General features: G+C 40.4%; 1 protein-coding gene across 4 annotated transcripts in view; it reads left to right on the forward strand.

Annotated features, from left to right (window-relative positions):
- Positions 1–8,131: 8,131 nt before the first annotated feature.
- KIDINS220 (kinase D interacting substrate 220) overlaps positions 8,132–27,987 on the forward strand; it is a 115,398-nt gene continuing 95,542 nt past the window's right edge. For all 4 annotated transcript variants that reach the window (XM_058551843.1, XM_058551845.1, XM_058551844.1 and 1 more), the window contains exons 1-4: positions 8,132–8,266; positions 19,535–19,678; positions 24,974–25,072; positions 26,127–26,225. In XM_058551843.1, coding sequence (XP_058407826.1) covers positions 19,571–19,678; positions 24,974–25,072; positions 26,127–26,225 — 306 coding nt within the window. In that variant the 5' untranslated portion in view covers positions 8,132–8,266; positions 19,535–19,570. The remainder of the gene's footprint in view (positions 8,267–19,534; positions 19,679–24,973; positions 25,073–26,126; positions 26,226–27,987) is intronic.

Below are 27,987 nucleotides of genomic sequence, written 5' to 3' on the forward strand. Positions count from 1 at the left end.
GGTGTATTTCTTTCTAGTCTTTTTTCTGTTGATAGGTAAAGAGAGATGTGTTTTACAAAATAATTTTGTAAACTTCGTTTCGAACTTAACATATTTTGTGCCCTCTTTACCTATTTCACCTAATAAGTTTACTTAAAGGGACAATAGCAAGAAGAAAAGAGAGAAATTAAGCAATTAATATGCAGATTAAATAAGCCACATGTTCACTGAACCCCACTCCAACCCTTAAAAACAGAAAATAAGTTGTCAAGTTACATTTATGAATGTATTTGAACCAGTACGAGAGTAAGGCACACGTACTTCTCTTCCTTTATACTGGTGCACAGAATTTTCCTGAAAGTAATTTTCTTTCAGGGGCACAGTTAGGCCATAAACAGATAAAATTAATTAAAACTTTCATTAACTTTCATCAAGAATAACAGAAAAGTAGACAATGGAATGATTCAACATACATCCAATATAAGGAAACAGCCCAGACGACTATCATCTGACTTTCTGAATCAGTTTGCTCAGGGAGAAACTGACTGAAAATGAAGAACTAAGGAATTTTGTATCAACAATCATGTGCTCCTGACATTTTGTTCCATTAGGAATTTGGACTCATAAACCACAATGTGAGTAGGCATTTTTAGTATATGATGGTGGTGCTCTTTGGTGGAAATTCCTGTGTGGATGGCTAAACAATCCGAACTTCATGCTGCCACAGTGATTGCGTGGAAGCTTCTTTTATGTCTAGAGTCATAGCATTTCAGTATATTTATGTTTGCCAAATCATCTCTATTTTCACCAATATTGAAAATGGAAACCTTGCTATCCCCGTGCAGCTCTGTACAGTGTATCTTCTGGTATCTCTAGTTGTTAGTAAAATACCCCCCTATCTGCTCAAACTCTTCCCCTCACCTTTCGCTCACGGAAAACCCAGGTCTTTCCTGAGGACACAAGTTGCAGACCTGTTAAATGGTAGCTGGTTTCCCTCTCTCTTCACTGGGCCTGGAACTGAGGTAGGTGCCCTTCTTCCTCCTCACTTCACATGCAGACCATTGTCCCTGCTTCCTTCCTAAAATATCAGAGTTTAGACGCTCATGCCATCCTTTCTTGCTGCCACCAGCTACAGACTTGCCTGGGTTACACCCTCCTAGGAAATATTAGAACCTGGTTATTGTCACTCTCTCCAACACATGATCTTAGATGATTTCAATATCCTTGTAGAAGAACCTGCCTACACTCTGGCCTCCCAGTTTCCTAACTTGCCATCCTCCATGATCTTGTCCCCTATTCTACTCAGGCCACCACCAGACCTGCTTTAGACCTTGTTATCACCAATAGTCTCCACTTCAAGCACTCCAGTCTCAACCACGTCCCAGCTTTCCGTCTCACTCCCTGTGGCAAACAGACTCCATGTCCCTACTTCTTCATTACCCTCGTAGACTGTGGTCTGTAATTAGTGCTGATGCTATAGCTACAGCACTGTAGTGCTGCCACAGGTTTCCGTCCTAGAAGCACAGGGATTCTGATCAATTCTATATTGTGTGACCCAGCAAAAAAGAAAAATGAAGTATAGTGCATTGGTAATTGTATGTGCTGAGTCATTGAAAAAATATATATAAAATAAACTTTTTATTTTAGAATAGTTTTAGATTTACAGAAAATGTGGTGAAGATAGTACAGAGTTCCCACATAAACCACAGAACGTTTCCCCAATTGTTAACATCTTATGTTAGTATGGTACATTTATCACAACTAATAAACCAATGCTGATACATTATTATTGACTAAAGTCCATTCTTTATTCAGGTTTCCTTGGTGTTTTCCTCACACCCTTTTCTCTCCCAGGATCCCATGCAGGACATGTTACATTTCGTCATTACGTCTTCTTAGGCTCCTCTCGCCTGTGACAGTTTCTCAGACTTTTCTTGTTTTTGATGACCTTGACAGCTTTGAGGAGTACTGGTCAGGGATTTTGTAGAATGTCTCTCCCCTGGGATTTGCCTGACGTTTTTCTCTTGAATGTATCTTGACGGGAGAGAACTTCCTTTTTGACCAGGTGTAAATCTTCTGCTTACAATTTACATGTCCAGTGATTGAAAGGACACTTCGCGCACTAGCTTCCGCTCTGTCTGTTGCAGACCTTGTTCACCTTCCATCTCCCAGAAACTTCAGGACTGGGCGTCCAGGCTGTCTACTTCCAAATACACCCGGAATCTGATTTTCCTTCCCGTCACCACTGTCACCCCATCCAAGCCACCATCACCTTTTGTTTGTATTATTACAAAAGCCTCCTAAAGAGTTTCCTCCTTCCACCCTTGTCCTTCCTGACAATCTGTTTTTCACACAGTAGGCAGAATGACTTTTCTAAAACAAGTCAGCCGTGCAGTAACACTCAGTATCCTCGCTGTGGCTGAATAGGCGCTGCCTGATCCAGCCCCTCTGGCCTCATCTCCTCCTGCTCTTGCGCTTGCTGATGCTGCTGCAGCCCCTCTGACCTTGCTGCTCTTTCAACATGCCAAGCACGTCCCCACTTCTGGGACTTCGTACCTACCGTCCCATCTGCTTGGACCACCCTTCCTCATAACGGGGCATGGCGTCTTCCCTCACCTCCTTCTGGCCTCCTGCGCTCCTCAATCTTCTGACTCTGAGTTCTCTTTCTCCATAGCGCTTATCACTTTCTGCAGACTCCTTATTACTCGCTGACTTGTTTCTGTCTCCCCTGTTGGAATATAAGCTCCATGAGGGGAGATGGCAGGGTTTTATCCTCACTGCTGTATCCCCAGTGCCTAGAAGAGTGCTGAGCACGTAATAAGCATTCAACAAATATGTGTGGAATGAGTAAGTCTTATAGTAGCTTATTCACATATTCAAAGGTATTTGGCACGTGATAGGAATTTGGATGAGTGAAATGAATGAATGGTGAATAGAGGCTGATCCCACAATCGAAAGCCTCTGCTGATACTCCTGGTATATCCCTAAATAGATATCCTATGGCTTTCCCATTATTTTCTTGTGGGCAGTCTCCTAGTAGGTTTCCAGGGGATTCTGTTTGCTGGGGTTACCAAAGTTTTATACCAACTGCACATTGCTCCAGGCTTAGTTTTCAGACATCTTGCTCTAGCTAAGTTGTTAGCACCTTGAATCCCCATTAGCCTCCGGAGCCAAGGTTCACTCTCAGCGCAGATTCCCATAAAAGGGAAGGAGAGCTGGAACGGAAAGAGACAGTTCCAAATTTTCAAGAAGGGGAAGAATTGAACCTCTTACTAACTTAATGTTGCCCCCCAAAAATACTTTTGATATAAAACTCTAAATGAATGCAGTTGGATGTCAATCTTGAGTAGAATTCCTGACAACGCAATCCCTGTTTCCCCTCTTAGTCGATATCATTTCCCTGATCCCTGCTTATCCTCCTCCTTTCTTTTTTGAGAGTATTGCTCAACTCCCACCAATCCCTAGAGACTACTCACTTTTCTGAGCTCCCACATCCTTGTGTCTCAGCCTGTACTATCTTGAGCTGATAATATTTTCTGTTCGTGTATGACCCATCTCCCTAATTAGATTGTCCTCTCATGAAGATGGGCTCCAAATCTTCAGTCTCTATCAGAGTAAGAATTAGATGAAAAAAGCTTTAGAGAGTCTAAAAGCCATGGCAAGGCAGTAGGTTGGCAGCATAAAAATGTGTCTGCCCTGCTGGCAGCCTTATTGGACTTATGTTGAGCTTGCAATCAACTAAAACCTGAAGTCTTTTTCATATGAACTGATATTAACCCAGTTTGTAACTCTTTCTCTTTCCTCCAACTCTTTCTCTGTCTGTCTCTGCCCTCCTCCCCCTGCCTTAAATATAGGGTTTTATATTTGTCCCTCTCCTATTGCCTCTCGTATCTGTTCTTGACTCTGTCCTCTAGTGTATTCCTTTTCTTTCTGATGCCATCCCAGATTTCAGGAAACGTCCTTCTACCTGTTTTTTATGTAGAAGGAATATGCTGATTAAACGGGTCAGGGAGGAGACTGGCAAAGACAGCAAGAGAAGTGACAGAAGCAACCATCACTAATCAAGGCAAAAATGACATCTCAGGAGCATCCCTGTTACCCCTCCCCTTTTCAATAATGGATGTTTAAAATAATGACTTTGGTTGACAAAGTTTTTGTTTCAAATCTGTTTAAGAAGTCAGGGAAGTCTGAGTGCTGAGATTAGGAGAGATATCTCTTCTTCACATGTTTCTGTATTTTCCAAATTCTTTGTAAGGAACACATATTCCTTTCACAATCAGAGAAAAACAATTTTTAGAGCAAGATGGTGTGTAAAACATTTTAAGATTTCTATGGAAAGTTTGACATACAATGAAGTTGAAACCCTGTAAAAAGATTGGACTGCTGAAATCATCCTCCCAACATGCTGACATTGTTGAAAAAGATGAAAGGATGATTAAAATTACAGTTCTGATGGGGAGAGTGGTGAGGACTGGAAAGATAACTCATATTTTTCCTTCTCTGTAATACCACATGACAAGTAGAAAAGCCAGACTCTGGAAGTGATGTGAGTGATTCTGCTGACACAAGAAACCTTTGGATGTGTTGGCCAGAAAGGTTTAAGCAAGCTGCATAAACCACAAAGAGACCGATGGAAGTGGAGAAAGAGATGTATTGGAAACAAAACTGAGGAGGAAGTGTTTCAGTTATATTTCACACTAGTTATAACATTGCAAGACATCAGCGTTACAGTCCATAGGTATGAAAAGGAATAAACGGCTTTTGGCATGAGTTAGGAAATACTTATTATCAAAATAGATATAATTTACTAATAATTGAGAGAGGAGAATGTGATACAGTAGGATTATAAAGCCGCTGTGTTTTTCCTCAGGACTGCTCCTGTAAATGCTCTATGTCTGCTTCTTGCTTCTCATCCCTGGATGAAATTTTGAGTAGGTCTCATAATTTTCACAATTTTTCTCATCACTCTTAGATCATAAAATATTACCTAGTCACCTTTGGTCATTAAAAATTCTCATTTTAGTAATCAATGCCTGGCTTGGTATAATAATATAATATTTATATTATTATATCAACAATATAAGTATTAATTAATATATTATATTATTAATTATTATATTAATAATACAAATATAATATAATAATAATAAAGCTGAAATTAAGCTTCCTCCCTTCCCCAGTTCAGACCTGCAGTGGAGGGCGGAACCCTACTGGATAAATCTCTTCTCTGCTTCAGTGCTTCCCTCTTTCCTCTCATCCTGCCATCCTTGGACCTGACTCTCCTCTCTTCCTCCATTAAAATGTTGGCTAAAGTAAAGCCTGTTTCTAGTAGCTTCTCTCCATGCTGTTATCTGGACTGCTTTAAAAATATTTAGAAAGGAACAACCTGTACACGGATTATCTTCAGGATTTTTATTTGGGGGGAGAGGCGGTGAGGAGGTTCAGGTGGTGTAGGCGATTGTCTCTTCAGTGTCTGGGACTGACTGTCCCACTTCTAGACCAGGATTTGCAAAGCTCTTGACTGAGAACCTCGCATTGCCCTGCAGCGGTACCTGGGACACCTAAGCTGGAGACCCTCCACTTCCGGCCCCCACCCCCCCGCCTCGCTTATTGTCGTGTTCCAGTTTCCTCCAAGAGAGAAGTCCTAGTTGTGCTGGTTCACTACCACTCAGTATGGCTCACACGGGTGGGCAGAGCTCAGCCTAGGCGTGAGCATGGGCCTGCCTCCCGCCTGGGCTTGTGGTGGGGGGGGCGGTTTCACTAACCAGGCAATGCTGCTGGAGTTACAGAAATTACCGGGTGAAGGGGCTGATGGGGCGGGGCGGTGGTGGCGAGGTGGGTAGGAAAGGTGAGGATTATCAAGGGGGCAGCTCTTCTCGAAATGGTGTTCCATGGGGGAAGGCACTTAAGAATTCAAGCATTGTTTCCCTGAGTCATCATTTCACTAACCAACACACTTCAGTGAGAACTTTCAGTGCCTTTGACCCAACCTCTGATACATAATTCACATTTTTCCTGTGTGTCCACAAACTCGTCAAGAAAATCTGTCAACTGCCTTGCTGACTACCCAGACAGTTCATTATGTTTAGAGCACAGGTTTCCATTCTGGACCTACAGATCCCTATGACCACAAATTCCAATACCCGTGTCGCTTTCACAGTCAGTGGGGTTACTAAAAAGCCAACCAGTATTCTGTGTAGGTCCTCAGAAAATTGTTTGGCATTAAAAAGGAATGTCCATATTTGAAATCACTGATTTGGGCACAATGGGACCAAAACTCAAGTCTGAGAATGGTGTTTCACTGGAATCAGTGGGGGATATATTTTTAAATTTCTAACAAGTGGCAAGTCTTGATTTTTAAAAGGGTCCACAGATGGTTCTGACGTGCCAAAGTTGAGAACCACTAAAAGCTTCTCCCAATGGATCAACCTGACGACTCATGGAAAAAGCCAGCAGGGAGTACGGCTCCATCAGATGTTGGTGTGACACACATGGGACAATGAGAGAGTACCCCAAAGTGCATGATGGAGTCGTAAACGGTGTGGTTTCCTCCTTAAAGGCTTGCCAAGGCCAGACACTGTTCTAAACAGTGTGAGGGGAGTTGGTGTGGAATAAGAATGGAGTGAACCTTATAGTGGGGGAAAGACCAATCAATAGGTTAAATACGCTTTAATACATACTTTTGAGTACTGACTGTGTCCTAGGCACTGTGGAGTAAGAAAGTGAATACAGAAGATGGAATGACAAACTCAGCTTGAGGTCATCTAGGAAGCCACCCAAAAGAGGGGACTGCTTAAGCTGTATCTTAAAAGACAAATAGAATTCATCTGTTGGAATCAGTTGGACAAGAGACAGGAAAGAAGGTCCAGGTGAGGGAACAACACTTTGGAAAAGAACGAAGATGAGAAAGAGCATGGCCCAGTGTCCCAGGAACTGTAAATACTTGCCAGCCTGGGAGTGTGGGCAGGGTGGGAAGAGAACAGTGGACAGAGCAATGGCGAGAAATTTGGCAGGGGCCAGTTTCTGAGGAGCCTTGCATGTTAAGTACTATTTGGAAATTTTTCTGTGGAAATGGAAGGCTACCGAGGAGTTTACTCAAAGAAATAACATGATCTCCAATCACCTGGAGAATTTGGACACCAGGCTAGTAGGGCACCAGGAGAGGCAGGAGAGTAGTTGGGAGCTTTTGGTATAGTCTTGGTGAGGAGCTTCTGAAGACTTTAAACAGATCAGGAGTGATGACAGTGGCTACAGTCAGGTGACTGGCTGGTGGGATGACCTTGGGGAGGGGAGGAGGAGGAGTTGTATGACTTCCCAATTCCTGTCTCTGTGGATGGGGGCAGGAGCCAGGACCCCTGACAGTAGCAAAACAGGAGGAGGATCACATTCGGTATGGGAGGGTGATGAGTCCAGCTTTGGCTGAACTCTGGAGACATCAACCAATTTAAGGGAGGTGGAATCTGAGAGAAGCAGCCAGAGAAATGGTAGGAAAACTAGGAGAATTAAAGTCACAGAAGCCCAGGGAGGGGAACATTTCCAGGAAGGCGCTGTGAACGTAATGGTTGTGAATGGAAAGCTGTCAATCGCATTTGGCCACGGGCAAGACAGAGGTCCCTTTTGCAAAGAGACAGGGGTGGAGGCCAGACTGCCAGGGCTGCAGAGAGGGGAGTGAGGGAGCCGTGGGTGGGGGTGGGGAGTGGGGGTGAGGAGGTGGGCTCTCCAGACCAGGAGATCAGGCGTTCACAGAGGGCAGAGACCTCGATTCTGGGTTCCAGAGGGAGGAGTTTGAGCTGGCCTTCATTTGCAAGGTATTTGTAATGTCTTCTGAAGTTATAATTGTGGTTTATTTCTCTGCATAAGCTTTGATTATAATGGTAAACAAGGATTATAAACTAACCATAATAAGAAGAGTGACACTGACAATGAAGAAAATATTGCTGCGGCGCTTGTCAAAAATACACCTATTTGGATGCCAGAGGGAAGGGGCGGAGGTCTCCGGTGACGCTTCCCCTGCACCTCGCCGAGCTCGCGCGCAGCCCCCTCCAGCCCCGCCTCCTTCGGCACCCCCGCCCGCCCGGGGGCGTGGCCACTGACGCCCCGCCCCGCCGCCCCGCGGCCACGTGATCTGTCAGTTCGGGGAGACGGAGGAAAATGGCCGCCGGGTGTGGTGAGGGTGACGCGCTGAAAGCCGGCGTCTCTCCCTTGCCCGTCCTCTGACAGCGCCTGGAGCACAGAGGGCGCTTTCCGCCCGAGCTGTGGACGCCGTCCTGTGGCCGGTTGTGAGACGGTCAGTGTGGTGGTCGGCTTTGCGGGGTGAGCGGGGAGGAGACGGGGGCAGCCCGGAGGGCAGGGGGCGAGGCCGAGTGGGGGGCCGCGGCCGGGGGCCGGGGTCTGACTTTCCGGGCGCATCTGCGCGGTGGAGCGCCGGGAAGGTCTCGGACTTGCTGTCTCAGGGGATCAGTCTCTTCCGGGCCGAGGGGCGTCTCGGGGCTGGGGGCGGGGCTGTGTTGGGGAAACAGTCATCTTCTTTTCGGGGAGCAGCCGCTGGCACCCGCGCCGCCTCGAGAACCCCGGGGGCCGGTACCGCCGAGGCCGCGTTCGAGGTTTTCCCCTGGGCTTCCAGGGGCGAGGTGGTTGGCTTTCTCCCTTTGCTTTCTTATTGGGCTCCATCGCCCCATTGTCCTGCGCAGGCCTTTAAATGCCTCGCAAAATATGAGCAAGCGGTTGCTTACGACGCTTCCGTGATGTATGTATAGGGAAGCGATTTATTTGTCAGCCCTCAATGTTGGATTATTTTTCTTTCGAGTTGTTTTCACATATAGGAAGGTTTAAACCAATGAAGAATATTTTGTTATTCATAACTGTTTATTGGAGCCATCTCTGCCAGCCGCTGGGGGCGCTGGTTAAAAATGTAGCTTTCTTAGCCTTACCCTCAGAGATTCCTATTCAGTTGGCCTGGGGTGTGGTTCAGGAATCACCGCTTCGGACGCGAAGGGGTGATTCCGATCCATTTTGTCACTGCTTGCACTTTGACGACGTTGAGGATCAGACGTCTAACATTTTTTAAAGCACTGTAGGGGATCTGATGCAGAGCCAAGGTTGAGAAATGCAGCCGCAAGGTTGTGTTCTTTGTTCTCCAGCTTTACTAGCATGGACACTTTCCTCAGAATCATTTTGGGGTGCTTGTTAATATGTCAGTTTCTGGGCCCACCCAGACCTACTGAATAGGATTCTCTAGGGGAGAAGCCCCAGGAATACGTGTATTGACAAGCTTCCCAGGTATCTTTGATGTACACAAGTTTGAGAATCTTTGTTCTACACTCTGTGTGTGAATGATTTCCAGATCTGTTTTTCCAAATACTGGGTGGATTTTCCAACTCGGCTTTTTTGGAGCACCTCAGATTCAGCCTGGCCAAAGCACCCCACTGTCTCCTTCAGCCAGCAGGAGTGTTGAGGGGGCGGGGGCGATAACCCTGCAGAGGAAAGTCCTGCCTTCCTCCTGACTTCCCTTTTCCTGTTAATGGCGGCACCATCCTCCTGGCACCTGTGCTTGGCATCTAGTCATCTTTGACCTGTTCTTTTCATCTCCGATCAGTCACATAGTTTCTTTTATTTCTACATCCAGAATCTCTCTTCTGTTGGTAGGTCAAATGGTCAATATGAGGGATTTTGTATTGTTCAAGTTCATCTCTCTCATTTCTTCTCTGTCCCCACCACCTGTCACCTCTCGTGGGCTGTTTTGGTGATTCCCTGACTGGTATTGAGGTTTCTGATTCTGTGGGTTTTTCTGGCCTAGACCACATACCCTGCTGGGAGATTAATTTTCCTAGGACCATGTGAGTGTGCCTCAAGAATGTCAGCTTCTCCACTTCATCTGCTGCTCTGTTAGTTAGGGCTGTTTAAAAGGCAAGGAGCAGAGACTTACTCTTTTACCTCAGGGAAAAGGAGACTTATAGGACTGAATGAGAATCAGCAAGAAATCAGGATCCAGGCAGCTCTGCCTTCTGCATCTCTCAGGGACTGCATTTGTTTTCTCACTTATGAGGAGTCTTTTTCTCTGTTTGTATCTGTTGGGTTCTCTCTCTGCTGACTGGCTGTCTCAAAACTATATCATTTGTGCATGGCCCATAATGACTGGGTCTCTGGTTTCTCATTCTCTGTTCTAGAGAGAGGAATCTGATTGGCCTAGCTTATCTCTTTGAGCAGTCACATGTCGCAGGTCATATGCCCATCCCTGGTTATGGCTGGTGGTAGAGAGCATGGCTGTTGAGGGTAGCAGGAGCTGTGGGCAAAGTCCTACAGAAGAGGCATCTTTAGCATACCTATGCAGTTATTCAATTTGACGGTTATCTGTGTTGTTTCTACTTGCTCTAGACCTGTAATAGGTTCTGGGGATATAAGAATGAAGGAGAGTCAGGCCTTATCCTTGAAGAGGTTACAGAGCTAACCAGCCTCACTTTCCAGTCTTACCTCTCACTTTTTACTTAAACATTCCATCTGTGCTATTCATTGTTTCCTGGGCATACACTGCATAGTCACTCAGTTAACACTCTCTCCATCTGTTTTCATGCTGTTGCTTTTGCCTGGTATGCCCTTTGTTCATTTCCCACCTATTGGACCCATTCTTCAGGGATCAATACAAAATGATACTTTCATGATACCCCAGCGGGAGTGGTAACTTCTGTTTAGAACTCGCATGGCACTTTGGGTTTCTCTAGCACTATTCCACGTTGACTTGTAGCATGGATTTATCTGGTTACTGCAACATTTACTTTTTGAATTATGTTAGGCAAGTTACTTACGTATGAAACCTGTTTTCTCATCTGTAAAATGAGAAATACTGTTTACTTAACAAGATTACTGGAAAATCAAATAAAATCATAGATATAAAAGCATCTCATAAACTATAAAGTGTTATGAGATGTTATTTTTGTGATGAAGTTCTCTTATGTCTCCTGGTGAACAGTAAGCTTTTTGAAGGCTTGATAGGAATCTGCTAAAGGCTGTTATGGGCCTTGCACATGATGGTGCCCTGGAAGTATTGGCAGAACAGATGAGATATTGCTGCCTGGGCTTTCTTCATTCACCTGATGTCTATTGTGCCTTTCCTGTGTTCCTGGAAATGTGTCAGGTGCTGGGGAAACAGCAGCGACCAAACCAGACATGTTTCCTGCCTGGGAACACAGTCACTGCAGTCAAGTGCAGTGAATCTTTAAGGAAGGCGGCTGTTGGAAGAACCAAGAGGAGGGGGAGGAGAAAGAGTAGGATGAGGAAGAGAGAGCAGGAGGCCCTAAGCTGGTCTGGGAGGAGGCGGTCAGGGAAGCGTCACTGGGGAATTGATATTTCGATTGAGACCTGAAGGCAGTCTAGAGGTTGTTCCGGCAAAAGTGTGTGTAGGGGTGGGGTTTGGGGTAGGGGGAGAAGATCCTGGTTCTTGTGAAGGTGAAGGGGAGAAGGACAGAGAGGAGGATGGATGTGGGTTGAAGGTTTTTGTTTTAAGATAGGTGGGAATAGAACCTGTTTAAAGGATTTACTTGAGAGGGAAAGTGGGGTTAATCAAAAGGCAAGCCTTGGGGCTGGCCTGGTGGTGTAGCAGTTAAGTTCGCGCGCTCCCCTTCAGCGGCAGCCTGGGGTTTCACAGGTTTGGATCCCAGAACTGCTTGTCAAGCCATCCTCTGGCGGCGTCCCATCTAAAGTAGAGGAAGATGGGCGCGGATGTTAGCCCAGGGTCAATCTTCGTCAGCAAAAAGAGGAGGATTGGCAATGGATGTTAGCTCAGGGCTAATCTTCCTCTTAAAAAAAAAAAAAAAGTGAAGCCTTTGAGGGAGGGATTGGGAGACCTGGCCTTTGAGGGACGTAATTTGATTAACGGGGGACGCTCCAGATCAAACTCTTGATTTATCTTGTTAGAAGCCTGGCTGATGGGAGTCATTTCATAACTATTAGCTGTGGCAGACTTTTCTCCTGTGAAATTAATAAATGTGATGTGACTTGATCAAATTCAGTTCAGGAAACATTTATCAGTTCTTTAATATGCACAAGAAACTGTTTTAGGTGCTTCTGAATTTGTGAAGGTAAGATTTGTGAAGTTCCTGCCATTAAGAAACTTAACAATAAAGAAGGGAAGGATGAATGAATGTGGAGATTACCAGAATTCAAGGCATAGAATGTTGAAGAATCAGCAAAGCCTGCTATGGTATTTCCCCCCTAAATACACAAAGAATGATATAATGAGCCCTCAAGTACCCATCCCCCAGCTCCAACGAGCGATTAACAATATTTTGCCAATTTTATTTCAGCCATTTCCCACTTCCTCCAACCACCCCCTCCTTCCCCCAGTACTTTAAGGAGACCTGAGCCTCTGTAGGGCAGGAATAATGTCTTATTCGACTTGTCAGTCATAACCCCTAGCACAGTGCCTTGCAAATTATAGACTGCCAATAAGCTATTATTAGATTGAACTGTTATTGAATTATAGCTGTGTAGAATTGTATGCATTTTCTCAGAATTATATGACAAGAATAGATCACCTTTCCTTAATAGATTAGTTTAAAGGATATCTTTTGGGTAGCTTAAGGCAAAGCAGCTTCAATTTTATAAGATTTTTTTTTTTACTATTAACATTTTCCGCTTAATCTTAGTGTAGAGGAGTCTAAGTCTAAAGTCTTAATCTTAGTCACTATCTATAGGAGTGATAACTGTTTTATGTTTTGTATATCTAACAGTGATACACATACAGCCCACATAGTGGATTGGAAGAGAGAGGTAATAGGATTTGAAAATCTAAGATTTTCAATCTTTGTTTTCTTTAACAATTGAGGTCAATGTCTATAGCTACTTTACTGTGCTCATTCCAGTCTTGTGTGATATTGTAGTGAGGAAAAATATTTGATCTAAATAAGGGCTTTGTCAGACATTTGTGTGTGTATTTTAAATTTTTATTTTAAAGTAATTGCAAACTTATAGAAGACTTGGTAGGAATAGTACAAAGAACTCTCTTTTACCCCTTACCCAGATTCACCAAGTATAAAATTAAAATTTAGTTTGCACATAGCATATGTAATTATATTCCTGTTAATTCCATAACCATTTATTGCAGATGTACCAAGCCTTTACTTAGTTGCTGAAGATGAAAAGATGAAAAGATGTGATCCTGTTTTCAAGGATTTCATAGTAAATTAATAAAAGCTTGATACTGAAAGTATGCATGAAGTACAGTCATGTGTCACTTAACAGTGGGGACACGTCCTGAGAAATGAGTCGTTAGGCGATTTCATTGTTGTGCGAACATCTTAATGTGTACTTACGCAAACCTAGATGGTATAGCCTACTACACAGGCTGTATGGTACTAATCTTATGAGACCACCGTTGTATATGCGGTCTGTCATTGACGGAAACATCCTTATGTGGCATGACTGTATAGGTGTGCCAGATGAAACTGTCCAGGACAGGGCATGAGAGAATCAAGGGGAAGAAAGGAGGAAGAGATCCCAGAGGAGGTGACCCCTGAGCTGGATTTTGAAGGAATGTTTTGGTTTGTTAGAAAGTTAAAGCCAGGTCCGGATTCCAGGTAGTTGGATCAGTATAGGCATGCTCATTCATTCATAAATATTGGTTATCTACTGTGTGCCAGGCACTGTTCTACGTGCTGGAGGTTCAGCAGCAAACAAAACAGAAATAGTCCCCACTCTCATTGAGCCACATTTTTGAGGTGAGGTGGGGAATGAGGAGGCAGACAAAAAATTAAAAAATGGTGTCTTGAGTGATGCTAAGTGCTATTTGGAGGAATAGGCAGAATTATGGATGGGGAATGAGAGAGGGGGTGATGGCTGTTTTATACACAGTGGTCAGGGAATCTCTGATCAGGTGACACTTGAACAGAAACCCAGCGTGACCTGAGCAAAATGAAGAAGGAGGGTGGTAGGAGATGAGCTCAGGGAGGTGGAGAAGGGGTGGAATAGATCAAGCAGGGCCTGGTAGGCCGTGGTGAAGATTTGGGATTTTATTTCGAGTGAGAGGACAACTGTTGGGGAGTCTTGAGCACAGGATGGTCATAATAAGACTTAGTGATTTAGGAGGATCACTCTGGCATGTGTATGGAGAAAAGGCTGGGGTGGTGGCAAGGACTGCCACCCAGGCCCAGGAGTGTCAACACCAGGGAGGGCTCTAGGAACTGCATTTTGGGTCAGTGTTGCTAAATACTTAAATGAAAAGAGGAGAAAAGGAGGCTGGACCATGGGAGAGGCCACATTCAGGAATTTATTGTGTCATTTCTGGAGAATACAGAAATTAGGAAATGTTGGGCAACACGGTCGCTATTGTTGCTTTGGTGTAGTTTGTAATGGGGGAAAAGTTATAGAGTGCATCTACTAACCATTTCGCTTTTTTGGTGAAAGCATTTTGAATATACCAAAAAAATTCTGTTAGCCTATTAAATTTGCAAGTTCTAAAAATGAGCTTACTGCAACATAAAGATTTTTTTTCTAGCCTTGCTATTGGCTATTTCTGCCATTTCCAAAAATAACGTCAAGACATTAATTTTCTTGCTAATTGTGCAGAAGAACATACAACCTTATATTGCCATTAGACAAAAAATACTGTGGACAATAGATTATGATGATGCCCATTCATCCAAGAAGTATAGTGTCTTCTGTGGGCGAGGAACTGTGCTAGGAATTGGATATTTGGTATAAAACAAAAGACAGTAGTCCTTTCTCTTATAAAGCTTATATCCTAGTAGGAGAGACAGCTATTAAACAGGTAAAAATTACAAGTTTAGAAAAGTGCTGTGAGGGGAAATAAAAAAGGATCCTATGAAGGAAACAAAAAGGATCCTATGATAGGGAATAGTCCAGGTTAGGGGAATCCACTAAGAAAGGGTAGTTAAGATATGTTAGTATTCTTTTATGTAAAATAGCTATTTGTTATTGAGTTTGTATGTGTTAAGCACCATTTTAATCCCTTTGCATGTAACTATGCAGTTATTTAAAGATGGTGAAACTTAGACACTGAGGTCAAGAAACTAGTCCAAGGTGATAAAATATTAAGTAGTAAAGTCAGGAGTCAGACCAAGGCACTCTGGTTCTAGGGTCCATACTTTTAACCACTACACTAAACTGCACTTTAAGAACGCCTTTTTGAAGAGATAACATTGAAACTGAAGGTTGGACAATGTTCGTGTTTTTGTCTGTGTTCAGATATGATTCCCAGGTGGTCTTGTTTTTGTCTTGACATCATGGTCACAGAGTGACTTTATCTGATTTGTGTGTGCTGTGAAATTGTTTCTGTTCACATGAGAACACCAAGGTCTAGCTGTGCATGCCAGGCCCATTCCTGACAGTCAGGGGCTGCTTTTCTCTTTCTCAGCCCCTATTTTGTAGGCATTGTGCCAGACATAAAGTGGGTCCTGCCTCAAGAACTGGTAGTTTAGGGGAGATGTGGACAAGGATAAGTAAGATGGAAAGTTGAGTGTAGTGTGAGTAGTCTCAGTTTAGAGGTATGCACAGGGTGTGGTGGAGTCCCAGGGAAGGGGCACTGTCCCAACTTAGAGTAAACAGCAAGTCAACAAAGGCTTCCAGGAGAAGAAATGTTAGAGCCATGTCAAGGATGAGTAGAAGCTAGCCAGGCTTATATGGGGAGGATGGGCTTTCTAAGCTGAGGAAGCAGTAACTGCAAAGGCCGGGAAAGAACAAAGCACGGGGCAGCCAAGGAGCTGCAAGTCAGTTAGTCTGTCTGGAGCTTGCAGTGTGCATGTGAGTGGGGAAGTGGGTTTGGGTAGAGGGTGGGAGGGATGGGGCTGGGGAGGGGAGAAAGAGATGAGGCCAGAATGGTAGGATGGGGCCAGATTGTGAAGGATCTGCGTGCCCTCACCATCAGAATCAAGAATTGAGTTTATGAGTCGTCATTGCTTTGCACAGAGCAAAGCTTTTCATAGGAAATACAGAATTGAATCTTTATAATGGCTTTAAAAGGCTTAAAGATGTTAGTTCCTTGAATAACTTGTGAGTAATAAAGCCGTCATCATCTGTTCTCCCAGCATGAATTTATGGGGAACTAATGGAAGGATTTAAGAGCAGTATATTTTAGATCACTCTTGCTTTAGTGTGGCAACTGGATTGGAGTGGGGAAAGACAGGAGGGAGGAGACACAAGTTGGATGACTGTCATGTTGATCCACATGACAGATGGTGCAGGAGACATTTTTAGGACAGGTATTTAGATCACCACAGTTTCCTCTTTTCTGGAAACAGTACCATGTGACCTTGTAACCCCCTGCCAACCCTGTGACTATAGTTGTTTGGTTCCAAGTTGGCACCTGACACAGTCTGGGCAATTAGAGAGCCCTTTTCTGGGGCTTTTGGATTTGGGAACAAGGAATAGTCTGCTTTTTCTGTTTTTAGACACTATCTGATTTAGGGCTAGATAGCTGTTGGTAGCCATATTCCCACTTGTGTAGAAGAAGTTGGTCTATAATGAAAGTAGATTAAGCCAATAGAGAATGAGAATTCTACTGGCATTTGAGGTCCAGTGGCATCCACCTTTCCTACAGTGTGGTTATGGGAAATAAACCAGTATTCGTAAAATAAATTTCCTGTTTTGCTTAGGCTAGTTTAAATTTGTGTCTTGCACCCTTAGGTGTTTTGATTGGTATAGACGGTGAAGGCCTGAAACTAAGGCACTGAGAGTGGGGTTGGCTTATCTCAGACCTTAGGAGGTAAATTGGACAGAAAATGGTAGCTGTTGTACTCTGGAGAGAGCTTTGGTAGATGTTTTGGTGGAGCGGATGTGCGGGTGGTGTTCAAAATGAAGGGAGCAAATTGAGCAAAGGCAGCTGTGTGGAGCAGCATGGCAGGTGGGAGTAATTTTGAGTGCTTCATCTTGGCTGGGCTGTAGGATGGGGTGGGGCTGGTAAAAGAGGGAAGAGCGGGTAGGTAGAGCCAGATTCTGGATGCCTTACTGAAGTATGAGACTTGATCCTGTAAGAAGTGGGAACAAATGAAGGTGTTGGATGTTGGTGATGACTGTTAATAAAAATCTCTTACTTGTTTCCAATGATAAAAGTATCACATTCTAGAAAATAAAGTTTCTAAAGAAAATAAAAATTACATTAATGCCATTGCCATTTGATCTGTTTCATCTCAGTATTTAAAAATGTGTATATTTTAAATAGTTGAGATGCTGTATATCTAGTATTTTCTTAGTTGTTTTTTCTCCCACTAACAAGCATTTTTCTGTAAATACATTTTTGGAAACCTTTGATGACTGTATATTATTCTACTATGTGAATGTATCATAATTTATGTAATCCCCCGTCTCTAAGATTTTTCTTCTTATGAATAAAACTGTGCTATGTTTAAAATCTTTGTCCATATTTCTTGTGTTTTAGAATTGAAGTGAAGTTACTAGATCAAGTAACTTTTTTTGAGGATTTTTTAAAAGTTAGGTATTATTGAAATACAATTTGCATACAGTATAATTCACCCTTTTTAGCGTCCAGTTTTGAATTTGATAAAGGCATATAATTGTATAACTACAGCCAAAGTCAGGATATAGAACAGTCCATGAACTCCCCAGATTCTTTTGCACTCTGTTGTAGTCATCTCATTCTGCCACCTTAGACCCTGAAAACCTCTGATCTGTTTTATGTCCCTATAGTTTTCCTTTTTTAGAATGTCATATGAATGGAATAACACAGTGCAATAGTTTCTGTCTTCTGTCTCCCAAAGATGGACTTCCATTCCACATGCAAAACATGTTCACCCCGTCCCAAGGCCCCGCAAAGTCTCAGCTCATTACAGCATCAAAATCTCATTTGAATATTGTCAGCTCAGAAGTTCCAAATCCCATCATCTAAATCAGGTATGAGTGAGCCTCTGTGTATAGTCCATCCTGAGGCACAATTCCTGTCCATCTCTGAACCTATGAAACTCAAGAAAAAAGTTACGTACTTTGAAATACAATAAGGGGACAGGTGTAGGATACCAGTTATAGACATTCCTGTTCAAGGGCGGGGTGGGAAATGGAAAGAAAAAAAGGAGTCACCAGTCCCAAGCAATTTTATTCTCTTAACAGATCAAAAGCTTTTAATTTTGATGAACTCTGATTTATCAATTTTCTTTTCTTAAGGACCATGCTTCTAGTGTTATATCAAAGAAATCTTTGCTTAATCCAAAATAGTCTATGGTTTCTTCTAGAAGTTTTGTGCTTTTAGATATTACATTTAGGTCAATTTTGGGTTAGTATATGTATTTGGTGTAAGGTATGAGTTGAGGTTTGTTTGTTTATTTATTTGCATTTGGATGTCCAATTGAATAAAACAAAGTTTCTACTCTTTTGGAACTTACCTTCTAGTTGTGGTAGATGGACAACAGACACACAATATGTTGTATTTCCATGGTGGCAAGTGCTGTGGAGAACATAAAGCAGGGCAAGGGGGTGAGAGTGCGGGGACCGCTGTGGAGTATGTGTGAGGTTGACATGGTCAGGTTAGACTTTCCTTGTAAAGTGACTGAAGAAAGTGAGGGAGTGAGCCCTGTGCAGGTCTGGTGGAAGAGAAGTTTTGGCAGACAGAAAATCTGGTGCAGTGGTCCCCAGGTGGCACAGTGCTTGGCCTGTTCAAGCAGTGAAATGGGTAAGGGGGAGTGGTAGGAGCTGAGGTCAGAGGAGTAACACCTTGTCACTTAGAGTCATCTAGGCCGAGGTAAAACATCTGGTTTTACCTTGACTGCTTTGAGAAGCCATTGGAGAGCTTTCAGCAAGGAAGGATGTAACCTGACTCAGTACTACTCAAGGTGTGGGGCTTCCAGCAGCATCACCTGGGAACTTGTTAAAGATGCAGATTTAGGGGCTGCACACAGACCTACTGTCAGAATCTCTGAGGGTAGAGCCCAGGCATCTTGTTTTACAAGCTTTCTAGGTGATTCTGATGCATATTATAGTTTAAGAAGCTCTGGTCCAACTTACGGGTTTCAAAAGATCACTCTGGTTCTCTTGTGGAGGATAGACTGGGGGGAAGGCAAAATGGAAGTAGGGAGAGCAGTTACGATTTAGGTGAGAGGTCACGGTGGCTTGGACCAGGGTGGTTGTGAGGGAGGTGGTGAGTAGTAATGAGATGTATAGTATGTATTATAGGTAGAACCAAAAGGATTTGACAATAGACTGAATGTAGAGTGTAAGAGGACGAGATATGTCGTGGCTAATTCCCAGGTTTTGGCCTTGCAAGAATGGAGCTGGAGCTGCCATCTACTGCAGTGGAGAAGACAGCAGGAGGAGCAGTGGAGCACTTATTTTTATTTGTAGGTGGTGGTGAGGATGAGGGTTTGGGGGATGGATCTGGAGTTTGGGGTTCGGATGAGTTAAGATTGAGATGAGTGTGAGTGTTGGGAAGAGAGAGGTGGGCATTTTGACAGCTGAGCTCTGGGGCCTTGTCATCACTGCTGCCAGTGGAGGTGTATTTGTACAAGTTTAAGGTTGAGAATGATAATATAGTTAGTAGTAACTTAGATTTTTTTCTAATCACAAATGATGTGTATTTTATCTAATCTGGTTTTAACAGGTATTGGAATAAAGATAACTACAGCTTTCTGTGAAAATGTCAGTTCTGATATCACAGAGTGTAATAAATTATGTAGAAGAAGAAAACATTCCTGCTCTGAAAGCTCTTCTTGAAAAATGCAAAGATGTAGATGAGAGAAATGAGGTAAGATCAAGTTTCTAAAATTCTTTTCACAAACATTTGTTGACTACCTACTATGTACAAGGCACTGTGCTAAGGATAAAGGTGAGTAAGAAATACATAGTTCTCACCCTCAGTAGTATTACCTTTGGTAATAATTTCTTATAGTTAAAAATACTTCAGATTCCATATTTTTGGAATATATTTGAACTTATATAAGTGATTGAATGTTGAATTTAGATGTATGATTGAATTTTTTTTTCCCAGATGGAATAATCAATATTCAGGAAGTTTGATTAGTAGAATCTAAAGTGTTTCTAAGAATTTTTATAGAGCTTCTGGATCCAATCTTCCTATAAATAGATTAACCAGACAAAATTAGAACTTTTTGAAATATTTTCTTTAATGGAGCCCAACTGGCTTCCAGAGTTGTTCATTCTGCACACCGTGGGACCCTACATCTCTTAAGAGACAGTTAAACAGGTCATGTGTTCTGTTTAATAAGACAGGGAAGTATGTGTTTACCATTTTCCTTAACTTATATTAGGTATTTCTACTCAACAATATAAGTAAATAAAATGTTGATCTTATTTCATCATGAACAGCCAAGCTGCAACATTTTAGGGACTAATAAACTTTTTGTATGAATTTTTTAAGTGGCAAAGTATGTATTTGTTTTATAAAACTTAAGAAAAAGAATCCTGTTTCTTAAAACTGTATTTTCAATATAGTGTAATTTTTTTGTCAGCGGATAAGATGAATGAGGAGTGATTTTAGTTTTATACATATGTATGTATGTGTATATGTGTGCGCATATATGTGTCTGTGTGTAGACAAGTAAAGAGTTTTATGTGTTTTTTGTTGTGGGAAAAAACACGTAACATAAAATTTACCATCTTAACCATTTTTAAGTGTATAGTTCAGTGGTGTTCAGTAGTGTTAAGTAATTTACATTGTTGTGAAATATCTCCAGAACATTTTCCCCATTTCCCCCTCTCCCTAGCCCCTGGTAACACCATTATACTTTTTGTTTCTGTGAATTTGACTACTCTAGGTACGCCTATAAGTGGAATCATACAGTATTTGTCTTTTTGTGACTAGCTTATTTCACTTAGCATAATGTCCTTAAGGTTCATCCATGTTGTAAGCATGTGAGAAGATTACCTTCCTTTTTAAAGCTAAATAATATTCCATTGTACATACCTATCACATTTTGTTTATCCATTTATCTATTGATGGACTTTTGGGTTGTTTCCTTCTCTTGGCTATTGTGAATAGTGCTGCTCTCAACATGGGTGTGCTAATATTATAAACATTTTTAAACTGCTGAATCAAGGGTTCTTACTTTATTATTATTTTTGATACAGTATACCAAATTTCATTAAATGTTAACTGTCATTAAGAAAATCTTGATATAAAAATTTTATCATTGCAATAACGTTATGATAGCTGATATTTTTATTGAATATTTATGCAAATATTATGGCAATTATTCTTTTTATCTTAGCTCATTTAATTTGAATAACAATTCTATAAAGAATAATACTGTTATTTATCTTGATTTACAGATAAATGACTTAATCCCTCAATTTCCTATCCAAGGTATTATCTGGTAAAACCCAAATTTGAACTCTGCTTTATTTGACTTCAAACAAACTATAATCTGTTTATGCTCTACTGCCTTTCTTTGAGTCTTCAGAATAAGTTCATCTAGTAATAATGCCTATATTTTCAGTGTTTCTATATGGAACAAATTATATTTTGGTTAGTTAACATCATTATACCCTTCTGTGATTATAAATAGTTAAGAATTGTTATAATAGATAAGAGATAAAATTTATAATTGGAGATTGTTCATTATTATAACAGAATTACTTACAGAAATATGTAGTCATCTTATTAGCATGTATTAGCATATTTGGAATAGTAAAATGATGATAGTTTAAAAAGATTGTTTTACTTCTTAGACATTTTCTTTGGTAACACTGAGAAAAGAGCTTTACTTGGAAGGAGAAAAATAGCATATCAATAAGCATAAAATTATATTAATCTTATTCCCGTAAAGAATGAAGCATATTTGGTATAGAGCTTAACTTGGCGTTATGCATGAGGAGCATTTCATGGATATTAATGATATTTATATCTAGTTTAGTATTGTATCAATTTAAATTGGAGTTTTAAAATCATAATTGAAACAACCTGGGATGGTTCAATTATGGCTCAGTGCGAAAGTTGGGGAAAAAGTAGCTTTCTCAAGGCCTTTTTTTTTTTAGCATTTTGCTTCTATAACTGATAAAATTTAATTTTTATAGTGTTCTAAAAAGTTGCTTGGACTTTCTTCCCTTCTTTCTTGCCCTTAAAAGTAGAGTATTTAGTTACCTCATGTTAATGTGTTTTGGTTATCAGTTTTGAAAAGGTCTCTTAAATATTATATCAATAAAATAAAATGATGTGGGGAAAGTTGCCTGATACTGTGCTTAGCATGTAATCAGCTGCAATCAGTAAATTTCCAGAGATAATTTCCTTCCTCTTTTTCTTTCTACATTATTTATAAACTAGAGAAATATCTTGGCTTGTGAATATTCTTAATGATGGCAAATTTTTGCCCTTTGTAGAGTAGTGAAGGGATTTTATTTTTTTTTACTTAGTTTTGAGTGGAGCAAAAAGTCACTCTCCGCTCTTCTTGGTACAAGGGTATAGTGTTGAGGTTGGACGTTATTCTCCTAAGAAAATGAAGCGGGCTCTAAATGCAAAAGATGGATTTTGTTATGTGCTTACCAGTAGACTTTGAAGGAAATTTCAAAGGAGAACTTCAGAATGTTTTAGTTTCACTACAATTACTCGAAGAAGTATATATCTTCCAAAGGTGACTGATTTAAAGGGCAATGCTTATTTAGGTCTAATACACCTAAATAAGTAGAAATGGGACCAGGTGGGAATTGGGAAGAGCAAAACAATGCTGAATAGATGTTTTTGCATTGTAGTCTTCTGGGAAGCTGAGATAAAAGTATGGTACCTGTTGTGGCGAACTTCACTTGGTGCACAGTGTTCTGTTTTGGCTTGAGGTCATTATAAGTAGAGTAGGGGTCATGTGAGTTATGTGATCATGTGTCTTTGGAAAGAAATGGGCTTGGGATTTGCTGGGATCGGGGGGTTAGGTAGGAAAGGGGCCTTTAGTGATTAAGTTTGATGTGGAAGAATAAAGTTGTCATGACTGTTTCTAAGTTATTCTGTGTCTCCACAACTGTAGTTACTAGATTGGTTAAGCAAGAACTAGTAGAATAAATAAGATATATTTTGTGATAAGGCTCAATTTATAAGGTAACTAATCTTCTATCTTTGGGAATCTAATAAAATTTTGTATCAACCTTTCCTGTAAATCATTTATCTTTTTGGATATTGTAGCTGCAAAAGATGTATCAGTTAAGAATTGCTTTGGGCTACGTGTAACAGCTCCCGGAAAAGTGGCTTAATCTAATTAAGGTCTTTTTTTCCTCACATAGTGATGAGCTGAAGGAGCCATTCCAAGGCTGATGTGGTTTTGGGATATCTGCCCAGGCTCCTTCTGTCCTTCTGGCCACTCCTCACTGGGTGCTGCTTAATGCACATCAGCCATCTTAATACAGCTTCAGCACTGTGTCTACATATCGGGCAAGAAGAAGGAAAAGGGGTACAGGCCAGCCAAGTTAGTCACATTACCGAGCTTTCCTGGGAGACCCAGCCAGAGCAGTGTCATGGGACTATTTCCAGCTGCAAGTGAGGCTGAACAATGTGGATTTTTTTAGCTGAGCACACTGCTACTCCCAACAAAATCCTGTCACTCTGGACACTGAGTAGACAACTTATAGTTTCTGCAAGAGAAAGTTATGACTATTCAAGTCTTTCCTTTGGCTTGTTTCTAGTTAGTCAAGCTTATATTGTCTTTCATATTTGTGTTATAGGTATTTATACACATCTACATTATTTTATCCCTCATACTCTAGAAGCAACTGTCTCTGTAAACTATCTGAAATGTGACTCTGACCTCAGAAAGTAAACAGAAAACTCTTGAGTCTTTGGAATTACTATTTTGAAAACTCTGATGTAAAATTCATGTATCCTTAGGGCCATGGATTCAGAATTAATTGGCTTTAATTTATATATTATACAATGACTTTGGTATCTCACTTTTTATCCCAGTTGATTAGAAGGGAGAGAAGGATGTTGTAGAAAGTATGTCAAAGAAGTCAGAGCTGATGGAAGCAAATTTAGTGTAATAATTGATGTCTGTAGTTATGACTCAATCATAAACATAATGTGTAAGGTAGTCTGTTAATAAGTAGCAGTGTGTGCACTGCCTTTTAGAGTAATGGTTATCATACAAGTTATAATCAAATTTAATGTTTAAAGGGTAAACTTTTTCACCTGGAAAATCTATTTATGCACAATACCTCATTCCCTAATGACCCTGGTTGAATGACATGTGACTACCACATATAATTTAGTATCCATCGTTATATAAGAATGTATTTAATGCAATTTACTTTTTGCTTTGTTTAAACCAGTAAAAGTGTTAAAGTGGTTAACACTTTACTTGTTTTATTCTTATAATAGCAGCTGTCATATTTTGCCAAATACTATAATTATTTTCTTGTTTGTATGTTGCCACTAATAGATTTTTAAGTTCTTTGAGACTTTGCTCACTTATTAACTCATATTGGCCCGGGCCCTGCCCGCTGTCTCAAGGCTGGGGGAGCACTATTTCTTACTGCTGTGACTCATCCTGGGCACACAGGCTGGGCAATTCTGATGTAACTGGAAGAGGCTTTAGTTTAATGAATTAACGTTATAAGGGAAGGCTTAACGAAACTATATATATGTATTACATACAGCACCTGTATTGTTTTTATTTATTGTTTTACTTTTCTCTCTCTAGTCCTGATAAAACATCTTATAGATATGATTAAAACCACATTCTATGTCATATTCTAACTGTATTGTTATAGAATTTGGTTACCGTGGATATCCTAAGATTTTTATATATATTGTGGTAATTACTTTTCAGAGCCTAGTATTATTCATGTTTATGTATTTTGAATGAAGTTGCAGTGCTGAAAGCAGATTACTAATGCTGTGGTAAAAAACGTTTCATTTTCTCCTTGACTTCTACATTATTAGTAAACTGAAAACTAAAGATTTCAAAGGTGTTTGTAAATTAAAGAAATACTTTAAACAGTGCTTAACATACCATTATGAAAATGTAAGTGTAGTGTATTTAACTGGTGTTTCAGTTAAAGAACAGCACCTTGACAAGTTCTCTGTGTCTTTTATATTCTCTAGTGTGGCCAGACTCCATTGATGATAGCTGCTGAACAAGGCAATCTGGAAATAGTGAAAGAATTAATTAAGAATGGAGCTAATTGCAATCTGGAAGATTTGGTATACATTGAAATAATTTACTCATTGTCTTCTTTTTCTTTAACTTTGCTGTTTGTTTTTAAAAAATGATTCAAAAGCAATAGATTACAAATTGTGCTTTCAGATATATCTCAACTTTGCCTAAAAATATGCTGTCAGTTTTTTTAAAGGGGTAATACAGAAGAGAAATTTTTACTTTCAATGAAAGATCTCAGCTCTTCATGTTTTTTATGTATAGATGGCGCTGGCTGAATAGGGAGCTCATATACATCAAATTAAGTGCCTGCCTAGAAATTATCCATGTGTGAGTCGTATTTTTAAGTAACTCCCCATAATAGTATCTTATCATTACAAATATCATTACCTATGGTAATAGCTAGAAAGATGTGGTCCCTTCTGATATCACTTCTGAGGGATAAATCACTGTTCAGGAGGCTTACGGTTCCTCTACTTTCTTTGTCTCCCAGGAATTGTTTTTCAGGGTCACACAGCTACAGCTGTTTTTTTTTTTTTTTAATTGATGATACCAATTGATGATTTTAAATTGATGGTTTTAATTGAATGATCATTTGAGTTAAATTACGCTCATGAGTAAAAGTTAGGATAGGATACTTGTAGTCTTTACTTAAAAAATAAAGAATAGTTCTTTCTTTATCACATAGTTTCTAAACTCGTCATATGGGATCACGTTAGTTTAATAGCCTATGAATGTGCTCTGAAATCTGATTACAGGCTAATTTAAATTTATAGTAATAGTTGCTAGCCACAAGGATTAGCTTTGAGGTTTTGATAGTCATCTTTTCTCCTTTTTAAAAAACACAGTATGTGATTAAATGTCCAGTAAAAAGACTGAACAAGCAGTTGTGAAACCTTTTCTACACCATTGTAGTAAAACGAGTAGACAGATAAATTTGGAACAGAGCTTATGCTTCAGTGTTATTTTAGAGTAGTTTAGAGTGGGTCAAATCATGTCAATTTGGTACGATCATTTGGTATGTAAATTTGAACTTGTTTTTCCTCACTTTGGAATGTTATTTTTGGTTTTAAAATGGTAACATTTGTGTCTGTGTGTAAGGATAACTGGACAGCACTTATATCGGCATCAAAAGAAGGGCACGTACACGTTGTGGAAGAGCTGCTTAAACGTGGGGTTAACGTGGAGCACCGTGATATGGTCTGTACATTCTTTATGCTATGTTATTAATTAGCTGGAATCTTGTTAACAGTAATAGATATGTGTGAAATCTTGTATTTTTATGTGTGAGGTGATATTATAATAATGTTTTTAGGATTTGGAGTTGGGCATTGAAATTACCCTCAAGGTTGTTTTAAAATCCAGGTGATGCAATGTACCTCTTTTCGAATATTCTTAGTCATCATTTTTAGTTTATTTCAGAGTTTCCAATTCTGATATATTGTTATAAACAACTCATTACCCTTAATTTATCCATATAAATTAAATAATGTATTATTTAATATAATAATACCTTTATGTTAAAGGGTAATTGATATATTACCCTTTAATATAAATAAATTTAATATAAAGGGTAATTGATATATTACCCTTTAATATAAATATACCCTTTAATTTTATATGATTAATATATCATAGAACTTTATGAGAGAATTGTTTCCTTTAAGAGGAGCTTTAAGAGGGACATAGTATAGTTTTAAAAATATTTTCAGTTGTTTGAAGTTATAATTTTCAGAATAATGGAAGAAAGGAAGAAACTGATCTTCCTTGATATATAAAACATATATTACTGTGCTGATGATGCTTTATGAGGTAAAGGTGGCCTGAGTTTTTAAGAAACTGCAGCATTCCAACATCTTGCACTTAATATTGTATTGTAATTGTAATCTACGCAGTGTTTTTACCTCTTTAATCTTATATTTATTCTCAAAACTTAATGAAGTGGATGGTACTTATTTTTTTTATTTTTTGTGAGGAAGATCAGCCCTGAGCTAACATCCGTGCTAATCCTCCTCTTTTTGCTGAGGAAGACCGGCTCTGAGCTAACATCTGTTGCCAATCCTCCTCCTTTTTTTTTTCCCCAAGGCTCCAGTAGATAGTTGTATGTCATAGTTGCACATCCTTCTAGTTGCTGTATGTGGGACGCAGCCTCAGCATGGCCAGAGAAGTGCGTCGGTGTGCGCCTGGGATCCGAACCCGGGCCGCCAGTAGCAGAGTGCGCGCACTTAACCGCTAAGCCACGGGGCTGGCCCGGATGGTACTTACTTTTATAGGAAGATACAGAACCATTTGTATCCTATCTATTTCTGAGAAGAAATTGAAGTACATTGCTATAAAAGTTTCCCCAAAGTAATTATCACAACACCTTTTTAACATTTAAAGGGTCTTTGTGTTTGGCTTTAAAACACCAAAAATTGGGGAGACTGAGGACTGTGTCTCCCTTAGTAGTTAGTATTGAGGAACCCTAACCTCACAGGATTGGGTGGGTAGTAGTAGCTGCTGAGCTTGTGAGGGAAGGTGGAGTCTCTTGGACTCATGAAAGGAGAGGAGAGTGACCACCAGGGTTCATCTAGAACTCAGGAATAATTCCAGGATATAGTGTCAGGAAGTCTAGTGAAGATTCTTTCTTGAGAGGACCTTTAACGGGCACCACACTATAGCTATTGCTGTAGACAGTTGGTTCCAATCTTTTCATTTTGCAAATTTGGACATAGTTTTCTCAAGATTAAATTTTTATTTCATAGATTCTTGCATAGGGTGCCATACAAATTAAAGTGAGAGCATGATATTAAAACAATTCTGGGCAGGCATTTTACAGATTAAAATATTGGTATATGTAAGACTTGACTAAATGCCCAACTCTATAATTTGACCTAAATAAAGCTTTATTAAATACATTGATGATGTGATAAAGATTACATCAGCTTTTCTTTGTCTTTCATGACTTTGACACTTTTGAAGA

This window comes from Diceros bicornis, chromosome 12 (assembly GCF_020826845.1).
Source record: "Diceros bicornis minor isolate mBicDic1 chromosome 12, mDicBic1.mat.cur, whole genome shotgun sequence".
NCBI lineage: Eukaryota > Metazoa > Chordata > Mammalia > Perissodactyla > Rhinocerotidae > Diceros > Diceros bicornis.